The following is a 19,627-nucleotide window of genomic DNA, read 5'->3' on the forward strand; positions in this document are numbered from 1 at the left end:
CCCTTTTCTGATACGGGATAATAGATTCTCCTTTAGGTTTTCACAACCTCTGCAGTGAAACAGCTCTCCTATCACCGTATCTGTAATGTCAACAAGAAGCAATAGAGAGAGAGGGGGCCAGGGAGCTTTTCCCGTTAACTCCCACAATTCAGCTTGCTAGACAGGCGGCGCAATAATGGATATTGATCTTAAAGTAAGAGCTATTGTTCACGGTGTAGCAGAGAAAACAGATGACTGTTTTAGGTTACTGTGTCAGTTTTTTTCTTTCTGTGTGGAGGAGGAATGATTCACTCTCTCCCGGTTGTTCAGTGATGCATCCCGTTATGTCACGCAGAGAGGTGTTGAATGAAAAGACGGAGGAAGATAATACACAGAGTGTGACTCTTGGATATGTGTTTTTGACCTACAGGCATAACAAGAATAAAAGAAGAGCCCAGGAGGTGTCGGAGAAGCTGAGAGACAACTACGACCTGCAGCATTTCCTGCAAAATGCTCAGGATGTGAGTTCACCGTCAGTTCACTGTTCATGTAGTCGTTAAGTAACACCAATTAATATGTGGATCATTAGTTTAATTATTCCCTAACCGAGACTTGACATCATTTTTTTTTCCTTGTCTTGATTATTGTTGTCAATTTGCTAAACACACTGGACTGTGTTAATGAATACAAAATGCTACTTGATGATGCTCTCCTGGACTTAATGTATGTCTTCCTTATTTGGAAGAGGGGTCCAATTTGGCTAATTAGTAATTTATCTATTCAAAGATTAAGAAATAAATCCTGCTCAAATGAACTCAACTCTCCCCAAATTTAAAATGCCGTCTTCCCCCCAAGCTTATAATCTTCCTTATTTTTTTTTGTATTTGAATCTTTGTGTTGCTAATCTCTGATATTCTGTCCTCCTCTGCCTGCCTCAGCTGAATCTGTGGATCAACGAGAAGATGCTGACGGCTCAGGACACGTCGTACGATGAGGCCAGGAACCTCCACAGCAAGTGGCTGAAACATCAGGCCTTCATGGCGGAGCTGGCCGCCAACAGGGACTGGCTCAACAAACTGGACCAGGTCTGTAATGTTGTGTGTCTGTTAGGTTGTTTGATGACTGTTGAGAGAGGACTGTCTGAACAGCAATAACAGGTCTTCATATGTTGTGGTTTCACACTGACATGTGACAGTTAAGTGTATCATCCTGAGTTGGCGGATTATTTAAGCAGCATGATTTCTAGTCTCTTTCTCTGAACCAGCACTGCACTCATACTTTAAGATCCACCACCTCACCAACATCAATCCCCAGACTCCAGATATAAGACTTGTTCTCATCGTTTATGAGATTTCTCCACAGAGTGACGAGGTTGAAGAGTAGTCGTCAAACTCAAACACTTTTTAGTTGCTGCAATAAACTTTTCAGACCGTTCCAAACGTGAGTTGTCTGACTGAACAGATTTAATGCAGGCTTAGATCCATGACGAGGAAGCTTTCATTAGGTCTTTAAGTCTCTGTAAGGAAACAGTGAAATCATCTTTAGCTTCCATAATGAATCCATTACTGGTGGAAACTCTTAATTTTTCATTGGATCACACAAAAGTAGGCAGGTCTTAGTGAGCGATTGTTAGGAATTGTCACATTGAACAAACTATGCTTTTCTTTGTTTTATTAACATCTTCTATCAATCTCAGGTAAAGCTGTTTGTTTTTTAAAATAACTGTGGTGGTTTCTGTCTGTGTCTTTGTGGCTACAGGAGGGTCAGGAGCTCATGGATTCCAAGCCTGAATTTGAGCCCATCGTAAAGGAGCGTCTGGCCAAACTCCACGAGCTGTGGGACAAACTGGAGTCTACGACCCAGGAGAAAGCCCGGCTGCTGTTCGATGCTAACCGCTCGGAGCTTTTCGACCAGAGCCTGGCTGATATGAAGAAGTGGCTCGGAGGGCTGCAGCAGCAGCTACAGAGCGGGGACGAGGAAGTGAAAGATCTGACTAATGCCAACATCCTGCTCAAGAAGCATCAGGTCTGCGTCTTTTAGACTCTAATCACCTTATTTTGTGTCTGTGATTTCTTTGCTCTGCTTTTTTAAAATGTTTTAAGACCCTTTGTATAGAATCTGTATGTTTGTTTACTTTTGGCATCTGAACATAGCACAAATCTTTAAAAAAGATCTTTCTAAGAGATAATAAATGCACTGTATGTCTTCTTAACTAAATAACAGTCTTTGTTGAGTTGATAAAACTTGTATAAACAGCGGCTAAGCTCAGTTTTTGTGAACAACAGTACAAACTAACTTTTTGGTGAGTTCACCCTCCACTATATCCTGATTAGGCTTCTGAAAGGCTATAAATCTTTTCCTGTAATTGTCTCCTGTGCCAGATGACAGAGAACCAGGTGCGTGACCGTGCGCGCGAGCTGGAGGAGCTCCAGGAGGCCGTCAGCAAGCACGGAGGAGGCAGGGAGGACCAGCCGGAGCTGGAGGCCGAGCAGCAGGCCCTGCAGGGAGACTTCCAACAGCTCCTCACTCCTCTGGCCCAGCGCAGGGGCAAGCTGGAGGCCGCCAAGGCTGTCCATCAGTTCTACAGAGACCTGGCTGACGAGCTAGTAAGCATGGACACAACTTCACTGAAGTATTCCCTCTTTGCAAAAGTGACACAAGCATACAATTAAAATAACGTCAGGTGATTCAAAATGAATTCATGTCAGCTTTTAAATGACAGTATGATAACATATTTTGGGACTTATAGTTTATACATATTCAGGCCTGAACTTCAGAGGGCTTTTTATCCCCATTGATAAATTACTCATTTGAATATTAAGTTTTCAATTATACTGTGTGTACTTCTTATGCATGATAGTAACCCCCCCCCCCCCCCCCCCCACTCCCTCTACATGAAACTGACCCTCCAGGTGAATCTTTGTAAAAAGCGTTAATCCTTTATTGGCTTCACTGTCTAAATCCACTTACATGAGGTGGAGGAGAAAGCTTAAAGAGGGATTTTTACTGGTCGAGATACCGGAGACATTTTTGTAATGGAGTAAAATGTCGAACAAGAAAGATGCTCTTAATCTTTTTTTTTATTCTCTGTGTACATCTGAAGTGTGTTGGAGCTGCTTCTCAATAGAAGTGAGTTTCTCAAATGTAATAACTCTTCTTCTTCTTTTCCCTGTCAGCTCTGGATTGAGGAGAGGATGCCCCTGGCAATGTCGCAAGAGCACGGCCACAATCTTCAGAGCGTGCAAATGCTGCAGAAGAAGAACCAGGTACGGGATTTTGATTCTGTTAAAAAAAAAATGCAGCGGTGGTTAACTTTTTGGGGCTCAATTAATCTAATATTATTTTCTCAATTAACTGTTCATTAAAAATTCTCCTCACAATTTCCTAGAGCTCAGGGCGACCTCTTTTTTATAACTAATGTGTCCCACTGACAGTTCAAAACCCAAAGACATTCAGTTTGATATCAAAAAACTTCTAATATCCATATTTGAGAAATCGTAAAAAAGAAGGTATATGGCTTTTTTTCCCACTTCTTTGCTGGAAAAATGGGAAAAATATATCAGAATTAGTACAATTAGTACGATAACAGAATAGTGTGCCAACTATTTTTCAGATTTCAAAGATGGCCTCATCCCTTTCTGATAATATTTAACAAAAATACAAGACACTTACTCAAAATAGTTTTGTGCAAAAATGTGTGAACCACTCAGACACTAACATATTGTCCTTTTTGGCATTGTTGTACCCTGACCGTCTGCCCCTCTTGACCCCCAGACCTTGCAGAGGGAGATCGAGGGCCACCAGCCTCGCGTCGATGAGGTGCTGGCACGGGGGCAGAGGATGGCTGCAGCCGCGGGGGCAGAGGGCAGACCAGAGGCCGAGCGAATAGTGGAGCAAACCAAGGACCTGGACGAGGCGTGGGCCCGGCTGCAGGATGAGATGGCTAAGCGCAGGGAGAGGCTGAACGGCTCTGACTTAGCCCAGCATTACTACAACGACGCAGACGAGGCCGAAGCATGGATCGGGGAGCAGGAGCTCTACATGATCGCTGATGAAAAGGCCAAGGTTAGGCATGAGACGGACAAGTAATGAGGCAGCAGATGTCTGACACCTTGATCTTTGTATTGAAAACAAAACCAGGCATATCCTGTTGTGCTAATAACAAGATGCAGTGCATGAAATATCAGGATTAAATAGTTCCCTTCAATTAAACTGAAATGCTTGTTTAGAAATAGCACCCTCTACTGCAAGCTCATTTGATGTCTCCAAAACGTCTTCTTTGTTTTTCTCTGTTCTCTTCCTCATTCTTGCTCATCCTCCTCTTCTTCCCTCCCTCCAGGATGAGCAGAGTGCCATGCTGATGCTGAAGCGCCACATGATCCTGAAGCAGGCTGTGGACGACTACGCTGACTCCATTCAGACGCTGGCTGACCGTGCCCAAAAACTATTTTCTGAGGACCATCCTGACGGGTTTGTGTTTGAAAAGTTTTTATGTTAATGCAAAAAAAAAAGAAAAAACGTCGTCAGAACCCCTTGTTAGGATGCTAATTCACTCCTGTTGTCTCAGTCGCATGTGTCTTCACGTGATAAGAGAGACAAGCACATAATGTGTGATCATTTCTGCAACATAATCACACGTCTCATCTAGTGCAAACCTAAATCCAATCTTTTTTTTTTTTTTTCTCGCATTTTTCTCATTTTCTCCCAACTCCTTGCATCTCATTTCCTTTCCTTGTCCGCTTTCTTTTACTCTTGTGTTGCAGTGAGGAGATCATCAGGCGGCAGGGCCAGGTGGATAAGCAGTACGCAGGGCTGAAGGAGCTGGCGGAGGACCGCAGGAAGAAGCTGGACCACACCTTCCACCACTTCCTGCTGAGCCGAGAGGTGGAGGACCTGGAGCACTGGATCGCGGAGAAAGACGTGGTGGCCTCCTCTCAGGAGATGGGCCAGGACCTTGACCACGTCACGGTATGTCGCATGAACAAAGCCTACTCTGTATGAAACATGGACGCAGGCTCAGTGATGTCATCCATTTGTTTCTGAAGAGACGTTATGAAGTTTCAACTTTACTCTCGATCAATTTAGAAAAAGTCAGAGGCGGAGCTGTTGGGGCCTTAAACTTTCAAAACAAATAGCTATAATGCACCCACCTGTCAGTCCACGAGCCCAATGATGCAAATATATGCATCATTCTTAACCATTATATAATCAAAGGGACGCGTTATAAAAAGAAAATCATCCCTGTACAACACTACCAATAAAGAGATGAGCTGTAGAGATTGAAGCTGTTGTTGGTACCAGACAGTAAACATGATTATTTCTGATGTAAAAGCATCATTTTAAAGTCATCATTTTAATATTGGATCTAATGCGGATTCCTTAGTGGGGCAGCTGTGGCTCAGTTGTTAGAGTAGTCGTCTCTCAACCGGAAGGTCGAGGGTTCGATCTCCCGCTGGGCAACATGTCCGACTTGTCCTTGGGCAAGACACCCGAATTGCATCGCTACTAAGGCAGCGGTGTATGTAAAAGTGCTTTGATAAGCTCAAGTCCATTTACTTAGCTTTTGCAGAAAGCCTCAAGTGGACACACAAGGAACTACAGGGTTTTTTTTTTACACTTCTGCACTGGTTTTATTTTTCAACACCAGATGCTGAAATTAATTTGGTGAATGTAAACAGGAAGACCAGTTATTGATGTGCACAACTACTACTGAGTTATTTTGGCTTGTACCAGCGGTATGCAGTCCTCAACATGGGACCAGATGTAATCCTTTTTTAATGTCCATAAAAAAAAAATCACATGACTTCACCAGGTGATCTATGTGTGATTACATCCTGAAACCTACAGAGTAAATGTGGAAATTGGAACGGCTTGGAAAGGCTTCACACATGAACACCAGAAAAATGTTTTAAAACAATTTTTTCCCATGTTAAGAGAACATATTGCACATGTGCAAACACGTGACATTCATCTGAGATTCAATTTGTTACCTCTTATATTTTGTTAGGATTCTTATGTTTTTTTATGTTTTGCCTTGGTTTCTCTATTTCACTGTCTTGAGTATAAGAACCAGGACGGCCCTTCAGGTCTTCTTGAAATTTGTTTGTTTTTGTAAATCACAGGACGAAAAACTTTTGGTGCAGCGACTTTAAGATTGTATTCTCTGGGCCGATGAATCATCGTGCTGCAGGATCTAAGAGCAGCTGAAAGTTTTCTATTATATCAGATTCATAATTTTTTCATTTTCTTTTGTGCTTCAGTCTCAAACTGTTGAACATGTATTCTGTGTTATCAGCTGGTCAGTCATCTGTGATGAACTTAGAATTGCACATAAAGGCACTATAATTACATTGACTGATGGACTAGAGGCGCTCACATACACAAACATGCATGTGGAGAGATTTTAATGTAAACCAATTTCATCTCACAGATACACTCACTAACTAGAGATGTACAATGTATACAAATTAAACAAGTGTTTCATATACAACAAGACAAAAGCGAGAGAGGATAATTAGCGTTTTATATGCTGCTTTTCTCTTTTGTGTGAAGTGATCACAGAGCGTCTGTTTTGATGAACATTCATGAGCAATCACTGCAGGATTTCTTGGGTGTTAAAGTAAAAGAAAATCTGCCATAGGAGTTCATCTCTTTTTGCTGTACAGCTTGAAAATGTGTATTTCCCACCAAAAAAAACCCAACAAACACATTTTGTTTTTGGTGTAACTTGTTTCTAAAAAATGTATCAATCTCTCTCTGTCAGCTTCTGAGGGATAAGTTCAGAGAGTTCGCCCGGGAGACGGGGATGGCGGGTCAGGAGCGGGTGGACTTTGTGAACCAGACGATAGACGAGCTGATTGAAGCCGGCCACACCGAGGCGGCCACCATGGCGGAGTGGAAGGACGGCATCAATGAGAGCTGGGCCGATCTGCTGGAGCTTATCGACACTCGCGCTCAGCTCCTCACGACATCCTATGAACTGCTCAAGTAAGAGAAACAGTAATGATCGACCAGATCATGAGCACAAAGTTATCTGGATCATTAACTTTAAGACTTTGTAATAATAACAATAATGCCTCCAAACAGTTGAGATTGATATTTTCTGCAACCTTTGATATCAAACTGAAAATATTTTCAACATCTTTGAAGGAGAAATGTGGTAATAATGCTCTCAGAGCTACAGAGACGGTGTAATCTATTCTTTTTTTTAAAGGTACTTTGATGATGGGAAGGAGCTGGTGGCTCAGATCCAGGAGAAGCAGAAAGAGCTGCCCGATGATGTGGGAGAGGACTTCAGCAAAGCCGAGTCCTTCCACAGAATGCACGCCGCCTTTGAGAGAGACATCAGCGCTCTAGGCAAACAGGTACAACACAGGGGATCGGGCCTTTAACTCCGAGGGAACTCAGCAGGCTGCGGCCAGGAGGCACACTTTGATGATTCACATGCAGAGAGTGCTGCAATATTTGGGCAACCGTGAGAAGTTTTCTCAAAGGGGGGGGGGGGGGGGGGGGGGGAACCCTGAAAGTGTTTATAAGGACGGGACATTTTATGACTGCATACAGCTCAAGTTAAATTACTCTGGGATCAAGAAACAATTAATAACATTAAAAAACAAAGCTGAAAAGAAACATTAGCATTTTAACAATAGGTCAAATTACTCGATTTAATGTGAGGTAAATGCTATCCTCCCACTCAGCTGTTTCCCTCAGCTCTAAGCTCTTTAATCTTTTAATTTCCAAAATAAAATGCAGGGCAAAAGACAACGTCGACTTCACTGAAAAGTCTATTCTCAAAGGGTCAGAACCCTAAACTGGATGTCCAGAAGTGGGATTCTTACAGATGCATCTACTTAACAGTCACATTGTTCTGGGATCAACAAACAATACATCACATTTAGACGTTCAGAAGTCAAACATCCACGTAAAACAGGACAGACATCATTTTTTAAATTATTATATACATTAATGATTTGATTCCATTTCTCAGGTTCAGCAGTTTCAGGAGACAGCTGCGCGGCTTCATGCCCAGTATGCTGGAGGTCAAGCGGAGAGCATCCACGCCACAGAGAGAGAGGTGACGGAAGCCTGGAAGGGCCTGCTGGACGCCTGCGACGGCCGCAGGGCGCAGCTGGTGGACACGGCTGAGAAGTTCCGTTTCTTCACGATGGTGAAAGACCTGATGGCCTGGATGGAGAGCACCATCCAGCAGATAGAGACTCAGGAGAAACCCAGGTGAGGACACCTCAGACGAGGTCAGAGATGAATGAAGAGAACTTGAACTTTAGACTGAATTTGCTGAAAGAGGTTAAAGTGGAAAGGTTACAAAAATGATCTTACCTTTCCACCTTAACATCTCCCCCACACACGTGTGTCTGTAACCGCTTCAGAGACCACTCCACCAAACGGAGGAAAGCTGGCTGAAAGCCGTTTTTTTCAGCAATTTGTCCCCACTACAGCGCTCCTTGTATTATCAAACAGAGAGCATGCCAGCTTTCATTCATTTAATTAGTTCAACTTCTAAACTGAAAGAAGCTTTTTCTAAAGGAGTATTTGAAAAAAACACACCTGAATCCTTGCTTTCAGTGTGTTTAAGATTCTCATTTATTTATATTCTCAACAAAAATTTGATTTTTGATTTTGTCTTGTGAAAAACAAAGAATGAAAAATAACTCTTTGCAAAGAGCTCGACAGAATTAAACCTTTTTAAGGAAATATTTCTTCATGTTTTGACTTGCACTTTATTATGGACATACTGTAGGTTTGAAATATATCTCTCATGTCTAATAAGTATTATGATGTGGTTGTTAATAGACAAATTAATACAAAGAAATAATCTCACCACTCATTTCTGCTATTTCCAGTTTGCCATAAGCTTTCCCCCACTGATTCAAACAGCTGAAAGACAAATCTGAAACCTCTCCCTTTGGGTGTTTAAGATTATCTTTATAGTCACATCAGTTTCAAACACATTAGAAAAACTCTAATAGATGGTTAAAACCAAACGTCACATGAGGCGAGGATTAGGCTCGAATTTGAAGAAAAAGGATTTGGAACATTTCTTTTGAAGATTTTGGGAACACTTTTTGTTCAGTGGGTCCAAATGTGTTTGCTTGTGTAAACATAAATCAGATGTGACATGAAGGCCATAACGCGTCTGATGAAAAATGTTCATGTCATTTAAAACAGTTAGTGATTTTTTTTATTGATCTAATCCAGAAAGAGACGCTTTAATTCACTTTAAAAACCTTTTTGTCAAAGGTCAGAACATTCTCAACACATTTAATTTAGTATATTTTCTCTTTTCTACACTGTTGAACCTATCTGAATGTTTAAAGCACTTTGGTATTGGTTTCATTTAAAGGATACTGTACACTTGTCAGAGCAGTGTAATAATTACTGCTGTAGTTCCCGTCTCTACCAACAGAGGTAGATACACTTCATGCATTACCTGTTATCACTTGACATCCCTCCCTCGTCCACATTAGGGATGTCTCATCCGTGGAGCTCCTGCAGAAATACCACCAGGGGATCCGCTCGGAGATTGAGGCCAGGGGAGCCAAATTCACTGACTGCATAGACCTCGGCAAGACCCTGCTGACACGAAAGCACCGAGACTCTGCTGAGGTAAGACTTCAGCAGCACAGACAGCTTCTTTTCATCCTCAGCCGGGCCTCAAATTGCTGCTTTCATTAGATTTAATTACTTTTCTGGGAGTGATTGTTCCTGTCTGGCACTATGGAACCAATTGGATCTTCGGGAAAGAAAAAAAAAATTCCACTCATCTAAGGTTCATCAGGGAGACTTTAAAGCAAACTCTAATTAGAAATGGAAAAGCCAAAAGAATTTAAATGAGCAATTGACCCTGGCCTGAATATAATGTGCGCTTAATTACTTTACAATACTAATTCTTGCAGGATAATAGCCGGTCCTGAGTTGTTTAATAACGCTGATATGTAACTGCGACTGTATAAATGCTTGTGTCAGATCAAGGAGAAGCTGGTGCAGCTGACGGAGAAAAGGAAGGAGATGATGTTCAAGTGGGACGACAGATGGGACTGGCTCAGACTTTGTGAGTAAAACCACACGTACCTTCAGCAGTGAAAAACAAATCCTGTATCACAAATACTTTAACTACCAACAACATACGACTTAGTGATGTAGGAATAAGCTCTACAAACATCTGCACATGAAGGAGCACCTCAGTGTTTGTTCATCAAAACCTCTGAATCAAGAGAAAATATAGCTGCAGTTGTAAATATAACTGGAGACTGAAATAAATATGCTCTATGAGAGAGTTTCTGTGCAATAAAAAAATGTGAGTGCTCCGGAACAATATATTTTCAGCCTCTGTTTTATAAATAAATATTCAGGTTTGAACAGGTTCAGTAAAACATGCTTAACACAAACAAACAGAAAAAGCTGTAATGTTAACAAAAAAAGATCCTCACTTTTGAATAACGCCCTTACTCTCCAAAAAACCTTTAAAAAAAAAGTCAAGACAAAAGTTTTCTTATCCATAAAAAAATCCTTACTAAAAAAAGAAATTAGCATAGCAAACATACATGATCATCTCGTCAATAAGACCTCCCTTTTAAAATGTTTTACTTTCAAATCTCTTCATCAAAAAGTTCCCTAGTGTTCTCCTTTCCAAAAAGGATTGGAGTTTTTGTAAAAAAACTGTCCTCACCTTGCCAAAATGTCCTCCGCTACAAAAAACATTTTGATTTCCCAAAACGCATCTTAACTTGTAAAAAAAAGTCCTCATTTTAAAAAATGAACTCACTTTAAAAACAAATTACTTTCCCTCCAGAAAGTTCCTCGGGTTATAAAAATGTGTTTTTCCTCTTTAGAAAAAAAGTCATCACCTTGTAATAATGACTTTTTTTTTTTTTTTAAATCAAAAACATGTTTCACTTTCTGAAATGTCTTCAATTTATAAAAAATATTCCTCATGAATAAATGAACAAACTCAATAACTCCTGTCTCTCTCGTCTGCAGTGCTGGAGGTGTGTCAGTTTGCACGGGACGCCTCAGTAGCGGAGGCCTGGCTGATCGCTCAGGAGCCCTACGTGACCAGCAAAGACCTCGGCTACACCGTGGACGAGGTGGAGAAACTCATCAAGAGACACGAGGCCTTTGAGAAATCCACCGCCACGTGGGAGGAGCGCTTCTCCGCTCTGGAACGCCTCACTACGGTGAGGACAAATCTTACATATAATCCACAGTCATTTCATTACTAAACAAAAATCAAGACATGGATCATTTCAGCTTCTGTGAAACATTGACTGAGAGGCGCCTGTTTAGTTTAGTGGGTAGATCAGCTGAGTGACGTACAGAGGACGAGTTAACCACAGGTTCGATTCCAGGCCTTTGTCTAGCCGCTCTCTCCTTCTCATACTTCCTGTCTCTCTTCAGCTGTTCTATCAAAAAAACAAACTCTAATAAACATTTATGAAACTCTTTTGTCCTATAAAAAATATCTCCTGGAAAAAAATATTACCTGCAGGCTAAAACCAATATTCAGTACTCCTGCATTGACTGAAAGTAGAAAACAGGTAAGGTTTTTTATTCTCACTCTCTTCTGTGTTGCAGCTGGAGCTGTTGGAGCTGAGGAATCAGCAGCAGGAGATGGAGCAGTTCATTAAAGAGGAGTATCATTCAGATAAGGACAGCAGGTACACACTCTCCCACATACATGCAGGCAGTCATGTGCTCTCTGAGGATCATCATTAAAACCATCAGAAATGTTAAACACTGACAGATTATAGATTTTTCTTCCACAAGTTTTCTATTTTCAACTGGATTCTCTTTTCCAGGAAATGTATGACAACATTAAGTGAGCCACCCTCCTTTATTGAAAATGATGGCTATATAGTAGTTTACTTTGAGTCAATCCCAAACAAAGTGTTTGCTGACAAAATAACAACCAGCGCCATAAAACAGCCTCTGAAGAGTATCCCCCTAAAAGACTTTTATTATGCACAATATTTGCCAGATAATAAAAAGCCCAGCTGTTATGGGAAGTTATTCAGCCTCTTTTTTTTTTTTTGCCAAAACAAACATATTGAAGATGATTTTAATAATACAGTATAAACAAATGTGTTTGGGCTAAGAGCCACGGGCAGACAGAAGAACTTAAAAAAGTAAGAAATAGATAACAAGCAAAGTTTTCTCTTGTTTAGAATGACAAACAAAGAATTCTGTAGTGTTATCTTTTAGACTTTTATGCAGGAACACAGTCTCCCTATTTTTCTACACACACACTCACACACTATATTCTTCACCTGCTGCTCTTTAAAGTGTCTCATGCAGACCCCATGCTGCCCTCTTTCCTGCAGGAGAGAAGACACCGGCTTTGTAGAAGAATCTTCACTACTTTGCACCAATGAGGAACAGACTCTGGTAAGTACCTACCCTCTCTTAACTCCTGTCCTCTGAACTTTTTCATGTGGTGACTTCCTTTAAAGCAGACTGAAAACCAGCCTCCTCTTTTCTATATTCTTGCTAACTTTTGCATTTAAATAAGCTCCTTGACTTTTCTTAACCATTGAAATCAAACTGCATTTGACTGTGCTGAGACCCCTGTTAGAGCACTTGAAGATGCATAAATCTGGGGCGTACTCCTCTCTTTTTTCTATTCTGGATGTGAAAGATGAATTTATAAAAAAAAGACTCCTCTCCTTCTGATTCTGTCTCCAGTCTGGCTCTGGTGCAGTTGAGCCCACTTCAGGTCTGCCGGAGGGGACGGCCGGTGACCCCATAGTCACCGTTGTTTCAGAAATGAGAGAGAGTGGTTCTCTGGAGCTCGACCACCCCGTCTCTGTAGTGACATCCAAAGAACCAGAGAGGGCGGCCACCATGCCCATGGAGCCCGTCAGAACCCAGGCTGTGCTGCAGGAGGGCATGCTGGGACGCAAACACGATGTGGAGGGCTCAGGGAAGAAGGCGTCAAATAGGTAGAGATTCTTTTTTGCATATTTCAGCCGGTTCACGACATGAAGTGTAGTTTCTGCATGACTCCACTACACATTCCAGACAGCTGATTTACTTCTGGAAATTAGGAAAATCTATTAGCACACTCGAAAACCCATTTACCTCCTTTCATCCATCACAGTGGCGCTCAGGTCGCCATTAATTTTTTTCAACTCAACTGACTGCATTATTATTATTATTTTTATATTGAAATGAAATAAAAGTAAGTCAGAATATTAGGAACAAAAAAATGTACATGTGTATAGTATTTGTATTTAAGGTGCCAGAGCTTGCATACCATGGTGAGTCTCTTCTTCCAGACGATGTTTAGGGAATAAAAGGTTAAAAAGGTGCGATAATGAAATGCTGTCTGGCATCAGTCTTAAAAATGTAACAAAAAGAGAGTGTAAACAAGCCCAGATATAGAAACGCACTCTAAAGAGTAATAACTTGATCAACTATAGATATTATCCAATCGAAGTGGTTAGCTTGCATGCCTCATGTACAGACCCATGAGACTGTTGTCCTGGAAGCGGGTGGTCCAGGTTCAACTCCGACCTGTGGCTCCTAACCAGCGTGTCTTTCCCAACTCTCTCTCTCTCTCTCCCCAATTTCAAACTCCATCAACTGTCCTGTCTCTTTAAAGCCATACAAATAAAAAATAATAATTCTGAAAAATCTAATAAAAAAATGGGCCGAATTGAAACTATAAGTTGCATGCATCATTGAGCTAGGAACTAAAAAGGCTCTTTAACTTAGTTTAGATTAATTCAAGGATTTAACACATTCACGGCCAACAAATAACAACTGAAAAAATAACACTGGCATCAGTACAGGAGACAGGAGATCGTCAGATAACATTTACATCCTAAGTCATAATTTAAATGATTATTTTAGCCACCTTTTGTATTTTAAAGATGAACAAGTATTATTCATCATTATGTTCGTACAGAAGCTATACAAAGTTTTCTCTCAGCATCACTTAAAAACATTCCTAAAGAAAAACCTGAAAACCATTTACAGTTGTTTCAGAGCAGTGAGCTGCACTAACACCACTCCTTCTTTCTAATGAAGTGAATTAAGTCTAATGAGGTGTTGATGTTGTTGTGGCTCTGATAATTGAGACTTAATGGAATAGATTTTGTATCATTGAGAGAAATGAGCTACCTGAAACCATTGATCCTGTCCCTCTCAGGTCGTGGAACAACTTGTTCTGTGTGCTGAAGCCCGGTCAGCTATCGGCCTATAAGGACGCCAAAAGCTTCGGCCACGGGGTGACGTATCACGGCGAGGACCCCCTGTCGCTTAGCAACGCAAGCTGGGAGATCCTAAACAACTACAAGAAGAAGAAGCACGTCGCCAAACTACAGTGAGAACTTTTTTTTTTGGAAGGATGTTTTCTGTACAAATGTTTTTTATTTTTTTATATTATCAATCAATCAATCAATCAAACTTTATTTATATAGCACCTTTCAGACAAATTAAATTGCAGTTCAAAGTGCTTAACAAGAGTGCAGAAAAGTTATTGACGAAAAGTAGTTTATAAAATCATTGATAAAATCATTGAGAGACTAATGCACACCAATAAGAATTAAAAATAAAATATATGTATAAAAATAAAATACAATAAAATACAACACATAAAAGCAACAAGATATTAAAATAAATACATAAGAGGAAAATATTTAAAATTGTAGTAGGATAAAAAGACAATACAGTAATGTTAAGATTTGAATTGATATAAAACACGATATAAAAGCCAGACTGAATAAATGAGCTTTAAAAATCTCGATATTCTTGGCTCTGTGAGCTTTTTAAACAAACCGACGAAACAGGAAGTACAAAACCCTTTCAAAACCACAGCCTGTTCTCTTTAAAACCGGGGATGGAACCTGTTTAGTTGGTTAATGTTGTTTCGGAGGTGTTTTTTTTTTTTTACTTTGGATGGAACCAAGCCAGCTTTCTCTCCTCCCTTACTTAACCAGCTGCTGTCTAGACCTGCAGCACTCTTTTTTTAAGCACTCACTTTGCTAATAGATGCTAAAAAAATGCTGCTAGTTTAAAACACACATTTATTCAAATTGGATAAAAGAAAAAAAAAGCTAGAGCTCAGTTGCTTAGATGACTACAACATCTGTTTTTGGAAGCTGGTTTTTAATGGTCAGAATGTGAAATGTGCCAAACGACTTGTTTTGGTTTCTCCACACGACAACTTGTTACATCTTTCTCTTTCCTTTGCCTTCCTCGAACAGTCTCAGAGACGGCAGTGAATATGTGTTCCAGTGTAAAGACGAGGTGAGTTTTGGAGCTAATGAACTTTTTTTCCAGCTTTCTATGAATAACATGAGACTCATTGTTCTGGACTTGGCATGTGTTTATATAACCTTTGACCCTTTGTAACAATACATACAGAACATACATACATATTTAACGTTTAAGCTGATGTCTAAGAATGTGGCTCACACTAACAAGGTTATTCTGGTTTTTGGTTAATAATGAGAGGGTTTTTTTTCATCTATTTTAAGCTTCCTCGTCACCTCTTTAGTTAAAAATCCACACTGCTCCCTCCCCCCCCCCCCCCCCCCCCCCCCATTGTAAAGCCGCTGTGTTGTGTGTTTAATTATAGGAGGAGCTCCAGCGTTGGAGCCAGGCCATGGAGAGGGCCGTTCAGCCCCTGGCAGAGGAGGAGGCGTCGGGGCCCTCGGGGGCCAAAGCCCACAGCCTGCCCGCTTCCTCCTCCTCCACCTCAGCTGCCCTCCCTGAGCCAAGCTCTGCCAAGAAAGACAAGGAGAAGAAGTTCAGTCGCTTTGCCAAGAAGAAGTGAAAGGAGATGGGAAGGCCATCAGGAGGGGGGGGGTTGCCTAGGCAACGAGGAGAGTGAAAGTAGTATTTGTGTACAATCAGTCAGAGCGAGCTTTTATCACTAAATCTTTTTATATTATTTTGTGAGAATTGACATAAATATGATAGTCTAGGTTCAAGCTGTCACTTTTTGCCTGTATTTAAGCCTGTGTTTCATCGCAAAGGTCCACTTTTTTCTTTGTGTTCTTTGGATCTAAAGCCAAATTGAAAGTATTGAATTAAAGCACAGGAATGCTGATTTCACACTCAACCAAAGAATGTTTGTTCAACTTTTCCTTTGCGACTTTTGCTGCAGTTTTTTTTTTCTCCCTTCTTTAGTATGGCATGCTTTGATATAGCTATGTATGATATGAAGGCCTGTAATGAACATAGGGTGACTCACGAGTACTGAGTACTTTTATTAATCTGCCTTATACAATGGTTGTGAACTGTAATACTGTGCTGTTTGAATTTGGAGCACTAAACGCTACTTCTAGAGCCGGAGTGAGTTTAACGGGCTTTAAAAAGCTTTGTAAATGCGGTGTAAAAACTGAAGTACAGTGCACACACACAACACACACACAACACACACACACCAAGTGTAATTGCAGGCATGCAAACTAAATGCTCTATGCACTGTGAAGGGTCTGACTGTTGAGATTTTTAAATTGGCTCATGACAAACGAGCCGTCATGAGACACCGCGATCAGTCAGTTTTGAATAAACTTCTTCTCCGACTTTATTCCCAACTGAACTGTGACAGTACTTCTGTGAACTTGAAATATATTCAACACTCGTGTATGGAACCCTACATTTCATATCTATCCATTGACATATATACATATACAGTTTATATATCTACAGATGCATGAGGTATGTTTTACATTCGTTTGACATGGTGCTATTGTGATATTCTCAAACCTTCCATCAAGACCAACTTCTCTTCAACTCTGGCTTCACACGTGAATGCTCGTGTTGTTTACTCCTGAAGGGTGTTTCACAAGTTTGCTTAGTAAGCAGGTTTATTTAGAAAAGCAGGACCTAAAATGAACCCAATAAACTAAACCAGGATTCTTCCTTTTAGCAACATTGACCCCAGTCAGTTTATCTCAGTGCATCATGGAGACAACAGGGTTACGTGGGAGTCGTGATTTTCTATTTTGTGTAATAATAAGTGTTTAAAAAAATGACATATGGATGAAGATACTCAAGATACTGTTGAACCTCCTCTGTAACAGCAGAAGGTTATTACTTCATGGGTATGATCTTCCTACTTCAGTTTGGTACTTGAACAAATGAAATATCATTAACCGGGCGGCCAATTTTAAAGATGTATAATCAACAGATTTGAGAATGTCTGTTTCTTTAAGTTCATGACTAACATGAAAAAAATACGGAACAAATTTGGAAAATGCTGCTCATTATGAAGCCATCACTATTGATCAAAAATTGAGATGACTATTTGTAATTGTGAATTTGCAAGTTATGGTTAACTCTATTTAGGCCAAAAAAAAAACATGAAAAAGTGCAGTCTAATTTAAATGTGTTAAGTTTAGCTTGAAATGCTAATTGACTCAAAGCTAAGCCTGAAATCTAACCTGGCCAGGTGGTTATCTTGGTAACTTAATTCTGAAAAAAATGTTTGACTTGCAGAAGTAAACCTGATTGAACTGGTTCTTACCTTTTGAAACACTCCTCTGATCTTAAACTAGATTTCAGAAATATTGAGTGTCATATCAAAGTGGAGAAAGACCTCGGATGATTCACCTCAAAGCCAAAGTTCAAGACGTTGTGGGTCGTAGGGATCTTGACTCGTTTTTCCAAACCACACAACAGGACCAGGCATGCTGTTTGTGGAAGACAAGGATCATACAGTAGCAGTTTGGAGCTGAGGAAGTGTCTTTAATATGAATGTAAATGGAGAGCGAGAATTTGGGTACACATAGGAGTTTCAACGACAAAAGCCATAATAGAATGAAACACTTTACCGATAAAGACAGGGAACGAAGAGTCTGTACAGAATATGGAACCGCATTTATACATGTTAACTTGTCAGCAGGAAAGTGGCTCACACACACACACACACACACACACACACACACACACTCACTGCCGTCTTGCCTTGTACTGTCCAACTAAAGTGACCTCAATGAAAAGACAGAAGTCGGGTGCAGAAGATAAACGAGACTGTTCAGCTCAAGAGGAAACGTGGAAGCATGGCCATGATCTCTGTTTAGGTTGTTTCAATCTACGAGTTGTTGAATCTCTGGTCAAGAAATACAGATTTTCACTTTCGAGAAGAATATCACGTCTGTGCTATTTCCACTTTTCCAATGTTTTCTGTTCCAAACGCACCTCAAGATGTTTTGGGAAAAACTTTCATCACATGTATTCAGTATTGTTTTTATCGGTCACTCTATCGACAGTATAACTCAGACACTTCCTACTCCGTCACCTCCATCCACTTTGTCAATTCCTCCACCTTCCCACCTGCTGTTTCTGTTCACTGGTTTTTAATCTGCATTTTGTACTCTCTAGCTATGTAAAATATCCAGAAATGTTGACCAGAATTATCAAATACATTTTGAGAGAATAAACTTTAAAAATAAACTCCTTAATCTAAACAGATTGTGTTGATTTATTGACAGGAAACTCTTCTTTGATATTGGGAGAATTGATCTTTTACAACCCCTTTCCCAGAGGAGTCGGGACCCTGAGTAAAATGTAAATAAAAAGACGTGATTTTTAGAAAATATGTACTAAATCTATGGAGATTTTCCCTTCATGACATCACAAAGGGCTGTAGCCCCTCCCCCAGGCGGGTGACACTCACACAGCTACATGTTTGTTCTGCCCTCTGAGTCTGCCTTCTTACTGTTAACAATAGAACATGGATTGATAAAGCCTGAGCGACCCAATCCATTCTAGAAGGGCGTGGTCAGACACAGCTCATTTACATATTTAAAGGTACAGACACAGAAACAGCCTGTTCTGAGCAGGGCTGAAATAGAGGGGTTTATAATCATGAACAAATACTGGACTAGAGTGGTTTTATAACAAGAAACTTCACAGATGTTTTGGGGAGCTCTGAGACTCATTTCAAATTGTTGAAAAGGAAGGTAATATGTGACCTTTAAATTTCAAGCTCTGTCCACCAGTTAGTTTAGAACTGAAGAAGCCTTTCGGAGGAGAGGTGAAACATTTTTAAGATCTTCAACCAGTTGGTACAGGGTCATTGCAATATTAAATTGTAATGTTCCACTTTTGCATAATGTAGGGTTTAAGCTGCTCTACAGTCCAGGGTCTTCTTTGTTTTTATTTATGACTTATATTAAGCCAAATGCTTTCAGTTGATGACATACAGGGTCGGTTTATCACTCTTTTACTATGGAGACATTCTGCTGTATTACATGCAGAATATGGTTTGGCATTGTCTTGCTGAAATAAGCAAGGCAGCATGTGAGCACAAACGTGTTCATTTCATTCAGCATTATTGGAGCTTTAACAAATGTGTAAGCATATGTGAGTAACCCCTGCCCTGTGCACTAATGCACCCCAAACACCATCACAGCCACGGGCTTTTAAACTGTGCTCCAATAACAAGATAGATTGTCCCTCTCCTCTGTAGTTCAGAGGATGCAGCGTCCATGATTTCCAAACAGAATTTAAAATTTTGACCCATCACACCACCGCAGAGTTCTCCTCTTCGCCACAGTCCATGTTAAATGACCTCGAGCCCAGGAAAGGCACAAACAGAGCAAATATCCAGCATGAAAGATCCAAACTACACAGAGAAGAAACTAAACTAAATGAAATAGAAAAAGCAAATGCAATA

General features: G+C 40.5%; 1 protein-coding gene across 2 annotated transcripts in view; it reads left to right on the forward strand.

The window, feature by feature from the left end:
• The window catches only part of sptb (spectrin, beta, erythrocytic), a 47,719-nt gene extending 29,303 nt beyond the window's left edge, over positions 1–18,416 (forward strand). For both annotated transcript variants that reach the window (XM_061062459.1, XM_061062460.1), the window contains 20 exons: positions 410–500; positions 918–1,064; positions 1,738–2,004; positions 2,361–2,585; positions 3,156–3,245; positions 3,754–4,044; positions 4,319–4,449; positions 4,743–4,947; positions 6,743–6,966; positions 7,193–7,343; positions 7,967–8,211; positions 9,465–9,603; positions 9,964–10,048; positions 10,978–11,174; positions 11,572–11,654; positions 12,318–12,381; positions 12,679–12,935; positions 14,147–14,320; positions 15,204–15,246; positions 15,578–18,416. In XM_061062459.1, coding sequence (XP_060918442.1) covers positions 410–500; positions 918–1,064; positions 1,738–2,004; positions 2,361–2,585; positions 3,156–3,245; positions 3,754–4,044; positions 4,319–4,449; positions 4,743–4,947; positions 6,743–6,966; positions 7,193–7,343; positions 7,967–8,211; positions 9,465–9,603; positions 9,964–10,048; positions 10,978–11,174; positions 11,572–11,654; positions 12,318–12,381; positions 12,679–12,935; positions 14,147–14,320; positions 15,204–15,246; positions 15,578–15,775 — 3,307 coding nt within the window. In that variant the 3' untranslated portion in view covers positions 15,776–18,416. The remainder of the gene's footprint in view (positions 1–409; positions 501–917; positions 1,065–1,737; positions 2,005–2,360; positions 2,586–3,155; positions 3,246–3,753; positions 4,045–4,318; positions 4,450–4,742; positions 4,948–6,742; positions 6,967–7,192; positions 7,344–7,966; positions 8,212–9,464; positions 9,604–9,963; positions 10,049–10,977; positions 11,175–11,571; positions 11,655–12,317; positions 12,382–12,678; positions 12,936–14,146; positions 14,321–15,203; positions 15,247–15,577) is intronic.
• Positions 18,417–19,627: the final 1,211 nt, after the last annotated feature.

Source organism: Labrus mixtus, chromosome 18 (genome assembly GCF_963584025.1).
Source record: "Labrus mixtus chromosome 18, fLabMix1.1, whole genome shotgun sequence".
Classification (NCBI taxonomy): Eukaryota; Metazoa; Chordata; class Actinopteri; order Labriformes; family Labridae; genus Labrus; species Labrus mixtus.